General features: G+C 41.0%; 1 protein-coding gene across 1 annotated transcript; it reads right to left on the minus strand.

Moving 5' to 3' along the window:
* LOC124140998 (tissue factor pathway inhibitor 2-like) lies at positions 1-6,534 on the minus strand. Its single transcript, XM_046508847.2, has 3 exons — positions 6,427-6,534; positions 5,321-5,420; positions 1-1,081 (listed from the first exon to the last, which is right to left on the minus strand). The coding sequence occupies exons 1-3, from the start codon at positions 6,490-6,492 to the stop codon at positions 903-905; spliced, it is 345 nt and encodes a 114-aa protein (XP_046364803.2). The 5' UTR covers positions 6,493-6,534; the 3' UTR covers positions 1-902.
* Positions 6,535-9,538: the final 3,004 nt, after the last annotated feature.

Genomic DNA, 9,538 nt, shown 5'->3' on the forward strand with positions numbered 1-9,538 from the left:
TAACGACTGAATCCTTACAATCTAGACCATCTATTAGCCATTCTAGAATGTTTTTTTTTGTTCAGGTTTCAAATTTGTAATCGAGAATTTGTCAAAATATGTTTCGAAGTGTAGTCGCCATTTGAAATAAGTGCCGCAAAGTACGAGAAAGCTCCCTTCTGATTGGTCATTCCATTGGTCGGTCAAAGTTCGCGGAAGGTCGGTCTGACGTGACCCATAATGGGATGTCTTCAGATCTTTGTTTAGCGGTAGCGAGAACTAAGATCTGATTTTAATGAGATTGTACAACACCCAATATGGCGGCTATCATTACCCTTATATAAATGATGCTCGATATATAATAAAAGAAAAGAATATTTTGAAAATTGGACATATAGATGTTCTCTACGAACTGAATGCGGAGGAATCATGCAATATCACTATTCACTGCTGTCCCAGTTATTATGTGCGTAACGGAATAAGCCGAGAGAATGCCAATGCTATGTCCTTCAAATTGAGCTCAGTTGCGTATGGTATAAGGATGACGTTGTTTTTCTGTGCATCATGTACAGAAGAGCGAGGTCTGCCATTAACTGCCCGAAGATGGACTTTATACAGACTTGATGGAGGTACGAATGCCGCCATGTGTCTACATTCCGCAGCTACTGGAATTTACCAATGACACGGAGACTGTCCTAGTCATCGCGCCCGAAAGATATAAGAGGTAAAGACTTGTCAGCCTCATGAAATCTAATTGTAGGTCCCTGGTAAAACACAGACAAACTATACTCCAGTCTACAAAACAATTTTCGCCGCCGGAGTACACGTACACACCATCCCAGTCTTTATATGAGTCCCATGTAATCCGTAACATGCTGATGTCGACATAACGGCCGGGGAACTTGTAAACGCCTCACGATATGTTACACGCCCTCACACATCGCCAAACACTTTCCGTAGTTATCAAAATTATTGTAGTTGCCCCTGCAGCCACTGTAGATGAAGATGTCGCAAGATTTGGTGAAAGAGTTGTAGAAGTACCTCGGGATAGACTTCCTGCACGACCCGGGATCCTGGGGCAGTCGGCATATTTGTCTCCTGCCTGCAACAGTCAACCAGTGAGTTATACCTGCCTATAAGTCAGTGAGTTATACCTGGCTATAACTCAGTGAGTTATACCTGCCTACAACATTCAACCAGTGAGTTATACCTGTCCACAACATTCAACCAGTGAGTTATACCTGCCTACAACAGTCAACCAGTGAGTTATACCTGCCTACAACATTCAACCAGCGAGTTATACCTGCCTACAACATTCAACCAGTGAGTTATACCTGTCTACAACATTCAACCAGTGAGTTATACCTGCCTACAACATTCAACCAGTGAGTTATACCTGCCTACAACATTCAACCAGTGAGTTATACCTGTCCACAACATTCAACATGTGAGTTATACCTGCCTACAACATTCAACCAGTGAGTAATACCTGCCTACAACATACAAGCAGTGAGTTATACCTGCCTACAACATTTAACATGTGAGTTATACCTGTCTACAACATTCAACATGTGAGTTATACCTGCCTACAACATTCAACCAGTGAGTAATACCTGCCTACAACATACAAGCAGTGAGTTATACCTGCCTACAACATTCAACCTGTGAGTTATACCTGTCCACAACATTCAACCAGTGAGTTATACCTGCCTACAACATTCAACCAGTGAGTTATACCTGCCTACAACATTCAACCAGTGAGTTATACCTGTCCACAACATTCAGCCAGTTAGTTATCCCCGCCTACAACATTCAACATGTGAGTTATACCTGCCTACAACATTCAACCAGTGAATTATACCTGCCTACAACATTCAGCCAGTGAGTTATACCTGCCTACAACATACAACCAGTGAGTTATACCTGCCTACAACATTCAACCAGTGAGTTATACCTGCCTACAACATTCAACCAGTGAATTATACCTGCCTACAACATTCAGCCAGTGTGTTATACCTGCCTACAACATACAACCAGTGAGTTATACCTGCCTACAACATTCAACATGTGAGTTATACCTGCCTACAACAGTCAACCAGTGAATTATACCTGCCTACAACATTCAGCCAGTGAGTTATACCTGCCTACAACATACAACCAGTGAGTTATACCTGCCTACAACATTCAACCAGTGAGTTATACCTGCCTACAACATTCAACCAGTGAGTTATACCTGTCCACAACATTCAGCCAGTTAGTTATCCCCGCCTACAACATTCAACATGTGAGTTATACCTGCCTACAACATTCAACCAGTGAGTTATACCTGCCTACAACAATCAACCGGTGAGTTATACCTGCCTACAACATTCAACCAGTGAGTTATACCTGCCTACAACATACAACCAGTGAGTCATACCTGCCTACAACATTCAACCAGTGTGTTATACCTGTCCACAATATTCAGCCAGTTAGTTATCCCCGCCTACAACATTCAACCAGTGAGTTATACCTGCCTACAACATTCAACCAGTGAGTTATACCAGTCAACAACATTCAACCTGTGAGTTATACCTGCCTACAACATTCAACCAGTGAGTTATACCTGTCCACAACATTCAACCAGTGAGTTATACCCGCCTACAACATTCAACCAGTGAATTATACCTGCCTACAGCATTCAGCCAGTGAGTTATACCTGCCTACAACATACAACCAGTGAGTTATACCTGCCTACAACATTCAACCAGTGAGTTATACCTGTCCACAACATTCAACCTGTGAGCTATACCTGCCTACAACATTCAACCAGTGAGTTATACCTGTCCACAACATTCAGCCAGTGAGTTATACCTGTCTACAACATACAACCAGTGAGTTATACCTGCTTACAACATTCAAACAGTGAGTTATACCTGCCTACAACAATCAACCGGTGAGTTATACCTGCCTACAACATTCAACCAGTGAGTTATACCTGCCTACAACATTTAACGAGTGAGTTATACCTGCCTACAACATTCAACCAGTGAGTTATACCCGCTACAGTCAACCAGTGTGTAATACCTGCCTACAACATTCAACCAGTGAGTTATACCTGCCTACAACAGTCACCCAGTGAGTTATACCTGCCTACAAGATTCAACCAGTGTGTTATACCTGCCTACAACAGTCAACCAGTGAGTTATACCTGCTACAGTCAACCAGTGAGTTATACCTGCATACAACATACAACCAGTGAGTTATACCTGCCTACAAGATTCAACCAGTGTGTTATACCTGCCTACAACAGTCAACCTGTGAGTTATATCTGCTACAGTCAACCAGTGAGTTATACCTGCTTACAACATACAAGCAGTGAGTTATACCTGCTTACAACAGTGAACCAGTGAGTAATACCTGCTACAGTCAACCAGTGAGTTAAACCTGCCTACAACATTCAACCAGTGAGTTATACCTGCCTACAACATACAACCAGTGAGTTATACCTGCCTACACCATTCAACCAGTGAGTTATACCCGCTACAGTCAACCAGTGTGTAATACCTGCCTACAACATTCAACCAGTGAGTTTTACCTGCCTACAACAGTCACCCAGTGAGTTATACCTGCCTACAAGATTCAACCAGTGTGTTATACCTGCCTACAACAGTCAACTAGTGAGTTATACCTGCTACAGTCAACCAGTGAGTTATACCTGCTTACAACAGTCAACCAGTGAGTAATACCTGCTACAGTCAACCAGTGAGTTAAACCTGCCTACAACATTCAACCAGTGAGTTATACCTGCCTACAACATACAACCAGTGAGGTATACCTGCCTACACCATTCAACCAGTGAGTTATACCTGCCTACAACATTCAACCAGTGAGTTATACCCGCTACAGTCAACCAGTGTGTAATACCTGCCTACAACATTCAACCAGTGTGTTATACCTGCCTACAACAGTCAACTAGTGAGTTATACCTGCTACAGTCAACCAGTGAGTTGTACCTGCTTACAACAGTCAACCAGTGAGTAATACCTGCTACAGTCAACCAGTGAGTTAAACCTGCCTACAACAGTCAACCAGTGAGTTGTACCTGCTACAGTGAACCAGAGAGTTATACCTGCCTACAACATTCACCAGTGAGTTATACCTGCCTACAACATTCAACCAGTGAGTTATACCTGCCTACAACAGTCAACCAGTGAGTTATACATGCTACAGTCAACCAGTGTGTTATACCTGCCTACAACAGTCAACTAGTGAGTTATACCTGCTACAGTCAACCAGTGAGTTATACCTGCCTACAACAGTCACCCAGTGAGTTATACCTGCTACAGTCAACCAGTGAGTTATACCTGCCTACAACAGTCAACCAGTGAGTAATACCTGCTACAGTCAACCAGTGATGTTAAACCTGCCTACAACAGTCAACCAGTGAGTTATACCTGCCTACAACAGTCAACCAGTGAGTTAAACCTGCCTACACCCGTCAACCAGTCAGGTAGACCTGCCTTCAGCATTGACCTGGGCGGTATAGGTGTACCATTATTTGAACATACTCTCCTATAAAGGTCATATGTATTTAGCTGTCCCCTTGTTTACTACAACTACAACTGTTAGAATATCGACATAGCTGTAATAATGTCGATATATCTGTCATCTTTATCAACACAGCTTTCCTAACGCTCCATGTAGCTGTCTCATTGCTCCATGTAGCTATACTATTGTTGGACACAGTTGTCATTTTTTCCACAGTTCAAAGTTCTGCCACTCACTAGATATGTTAGTTATTTCAATTATCGTGGAGATCATTTAAAACATATTTTTATTGGAATACAGAAGAGGTATGATATGTTCAAAATTATGGAATAGGTATGATATGTTCAAAATTATGGAATAGGTATGATATGTTCAATAATACAGAAGAGGTATGACATGTTCAATACTATCAAATAGGTATGATATGTTCAAAATTATGGAATAGGTATGATATGTTCAATAATACAGAAGAGGTATGATATGTTCAATACTATCAAATAGGTATGATATGTTCAAAATTATGGAATAGGTATGATATGTTCAACAATATAGAAGGGGTATGATATGTTCAATACTATGAAATAGGTTTGATATGTTCAAAATTATGGAATAGGTATGATATGTTCAATAATATAGAAGAGGTATGATATGTTCAATACTATCAAATAGGTATGATATGTTCAATATTATGGAATAGGTGTGATATGTTCAATAATACAGAATAGGCATGACATGCTCAATACTATGGAATAGGTATGATATGTTCAATACTATGGAATAGGTATGATATATTCAATAATACAATTCTTACGTGATAGGTTTTTGAACTGCCCATGTGCGTGCTGTATCAATATGAGAAAAATCACAAGCATGCTTAAGAAGTGCGACATCTTTTGCGTGGCTATTTCTACCTGAAAGATAAAATTGAAAGAGGTATATAATTTAGTTAAGTATAATGATAATAATGAGTATAATCATAACAATAGGACAGCATAATGACGAGAAACAACTTTGTTAAGCAATAGCTTTGTACTGTGTTAGCGAGGTCTTACTTTGTACTTTGATAGTGAGGTCGTACTTCGTTATGCAATCGAGAGGTCACACTTCGTACTGTGATAGCGATGCCATACTTCGTACTGTGATAGCGATGCCATACATCGTACTGTGATAGTGAGGTCGTACTTCGTTATGCAATCGAGAGGTCACACTTCGTACTGTGATAGCGATGCCATACTTCGTACTGTGATAGTGAGGTCATACATCGTACTGTGATAGTGAGGTCATACATCGTACTGTGATAGCGATGCCATACTTCGTACTGTGATAGTGAGGCCATACTTCGTACTGTGATAGTGAGGCCATACTTCGTACTGTGATAGTGAGGTCATACATCGTACTGTGATAGTGAGGTCATACTTCGTACTGTGATAGTGAGGTCATTCTTCATACAAGGATAGTGAGGTCATTCTTCATACTGCGAAAGTGAGGTCATACTTCGTACTGCGATAATGAAGGCATACTGAGTACTGTGAATAGTGAGGTCATACTTCATACTGTGAATAGTGAGGTCATACTTCCTACTGTGACACACACACACACACACACACACACACACACACACACACACACACACACACATACATACATACGGTTGCTAATGACCTGTAGCCGAATATATTATGTATTGTTATAACCATGCATGCATTATAAAAAAACCCGGCCTACAGATCACCAGCGACCAGGGATAGGCAACGCTATTAGGGACCATGGGGATTGACAGTACCTCTGCTACCTGCAGGGTACCCTAGCAGGATTTACGCCATTCCTCTGGCTACTGGCGATTGTAAGACAGTTAAGTCGACAAACAAAATTTACGTGTATACTACGATGAAAACTATGGAAGGAATATAAATATACTTCTTTGAAAGATGATGTCTTAGGTGATTGGTCCTTGTTCAGTAAACAGCATTTAGTTCCCTCCATTGATATGGGATATCGACCCGAACGCCTGTTCGTGTCGTATAACACAACGACCTTGTCATGTACGTGTCGTATTCACATTTGATATGATCATCATATTCCATAGCGTATGCATTTCTCAAAACAGTGTGGATCAATGATGTTGACAATGAATTTTGTGAACAATTCAGTAACTTAATGTTACGTACCTTGCAGTGCGGTAAGGGTGTTACGAGTCAATTAGTGTGTCTCATAAAATCCATAGATTGATTAAAAAAATGTTTCCAATCTCATAATGTTAATACTTGTTTTAAGGCACGTAACGAATGGAAGTGGGTGTCGAGAAGTTTTCCGGACGTGTTTATATGTGACTCTGACATGTCACAGATGTGTGGGCGTGGCGTCACAGCGCGGCGACATGTGTTCCTTCAGATCCAGCGAATGCTTTCTGAATGTCCGTCAACCTTCATTATTCACACATTAGGAACACAGAAAATATTCATAAGCGCCGCGGAGAACGGGTAAAAATAGATCCCCAGCAAACTACTGGTCGTGTGTAAAAGCGACTAAATTGCACTACGTCGCGAGGCTCGGTGACGTAATTGTGTGGCATCGTACCCCATGACGTGGGACGGTGCTCATAATATCACTGGTTTGTCCTGATCATTTCCGGGCCTCCGCCATTTACCTGGAGTGAGTGAGTGAGTGAGTGAGTGAGTGAGTGAGTGAGGTTTTACGCCGCTTTTAGCAATATTCCAGCAATATCACGGCGGGGGATACCAGAAATGGGCTTCACACATTGCACCCATGTCGGGAATCGAACCCGGGTCTTCGGCGTGACGAGCGAGCGCTTTAACCACTAGGCTTCCCGACCTCCCCTCATAACTATACCTTGAACATTGACAACAAACAAATCAATAAATGGAGGCATGGATTTTGTGGTTGCTATTACTCTTGTATATTTTATGTAAAATATCCAATTGTGTTGCATTGCCCACGCCCTTCTGTATGACCTTTACCTGCCTATGTTCTTACTGTAACTGAGCGCGTCCTGTTGTGTACTTATTGTTTATTTGCGAGTCCGTCGAGGCCGGTTTTCTGGTACACATTTGTTAATACACGACCTTGTATCATCGATATGATTTCTTTCTCACAGAAACGTCAACAGTACGAAGGAAAAGTCGTTGTGGAAATTTTGGTCGATAATCAATGTGACCTCATCAACAGCTGTAGGCTGACAACTGTATACATGTATGCCCAATAGTGCATGATAGTACATACACTTTTAAAGCTATTACATTGTAAGCTGTTACTCGGGTCACTCCAATACGTTATCGCGGCTAGGATTGGGGGAATCAATTTTGTAATTTGATTCACTAGTATCACTAGTTCACGTGACTATCACATTACACGTCACACTGACGGCCCTTCAATAAATGATGCTCGAGTTTACGTTTTATTTTGTACAACCATGAAAAAGAAAAACTTTGCTCAAAATAAGCTGAAATGTTCTTCGAACAATACTAAAACAGTATGCGATTCAGATGATCAATCTGTATGTTCGGGCCCTATCTGTTTATTCCGTAACCTAACAATACGAGAAATAGTGATATTTCATGAATTCACTGTAAACCGTTTACCAATAGATCCCGCCGCATATAGTTCGTACACGATGACAGCCGATTTTGAGAAATGCTTCAAGAGGTACTTATCAATAATTTATTTTATAAATCATATTTCTATTTTTCTGTTATTATTGAACCACGAGGTCAGCCAACCAGTCGCAACATTTGAACGCTTGTTTTGTTTCAGGCGAACAATTGAACTGACTTGCCTTTGCATGTGTTTATGACGGGTGCCACCGGTGGGGCAGTTACGCTCACCTGGTATCATCACTATTTGATAGTGATTCATAAACACATGCTCATGAAATAGTTCAAGACTCTCCTTTTAGTTCATATTTCATATGATCATGTTCGTAAATGTTTTGTGTCGCTTTTATTTACCTTGATAACAATAGAAATATGGTCTTGACCACTCATTGACAAATACCTCTTTTGAATTGTCTTATTTCAGTTTGAATTAAAAGTGTAAAGGATTTTGTCTGGACCAAAGGATCTGCACAATATAAGAAACATGCCAACCATTCGTATGAACGAGTTTGTTGATTTTCTGCATGCTCTTGACGTATTCCAACTCCAAATGTCTTTTATGAACTAATGCTGAAATGTGAGAAAGTTCCCATTTTGAACTTTTAAAAGTTACACAAATTCACATATTTCCAGTGTAAGTAAATATTGCTGCAATATTCGGCTAATTGCTCTTCTAGTGAGTGAGTTGGGTTTAACCCCGCGTTTAACAGTATTCCAGTTACATCACGGCGTGTCAGCTTAATGTGGGAGGAAAGCCCGAAGTGACGCAGGTCTTAGACGTTTACCACTTCGGTGAAACCCACGAGCACGGGTATGGTGCTCACAAACCTAGAAACATAATCGGGGCGAACTGGGATTCGAACCCACAATCTGGCGCAACCAAGGGACGCAACTCTGCACAGCAAATCGCGGCGCCTTAGACTGGGCCACCGTGCCCCCTAATTACTCTTCTGAATGGCTCAAATGCAGCATAACAACACTGTCTTTGAGAAGGTGTCTGTAGGGTATGTACAAAATAGTCAGAACGCGATGATTAGCTAATAGTTGATAATTTTTCTGTTGAATTATTGCTGTCACTGACATAAAGACATTAAATGTGAGATGGTTTCACGCCGCTTTAAGCAATATTCCAGCAGTGTCACGCGGAGCATAACAGAAGCGGGCTTCACATATTGTACCCGTGTGGGCAATCGAACCTGGGCAGAGCGCACGCTTTAACCACTAGGCTACCCCTCCGATCGAAAGTTAATATAGACGAGAGACTAATTTCCCAGGTTGATTGGACCATGGCCACATAACGCATAACATTCTTTCATTTCAGCGATCTCAAGAAAATTGATCGAACATTGCTTTATTTCACTGAATTATATGAATAAAGGTACATTTGAAAGAAAAGATTAATCCAAATTCAGTTTTCT

Source organism: Haliotis rufescens, unplaced genomic scaffold, assembly GCF_023055435.1.
Source record: "Haliotis rufescens isolate VD_foot unplaced genomic scaffold, xgHalRufe1.0.p SCAF_3, whole genome shotgun sequence".
Classification (NCBI taxonomy): Eukaryota; Metazoa; Mollusca; class Gastropoda; order Lepetellida; family Haliotidae; genus Haliotis; species Haliotis rufescens.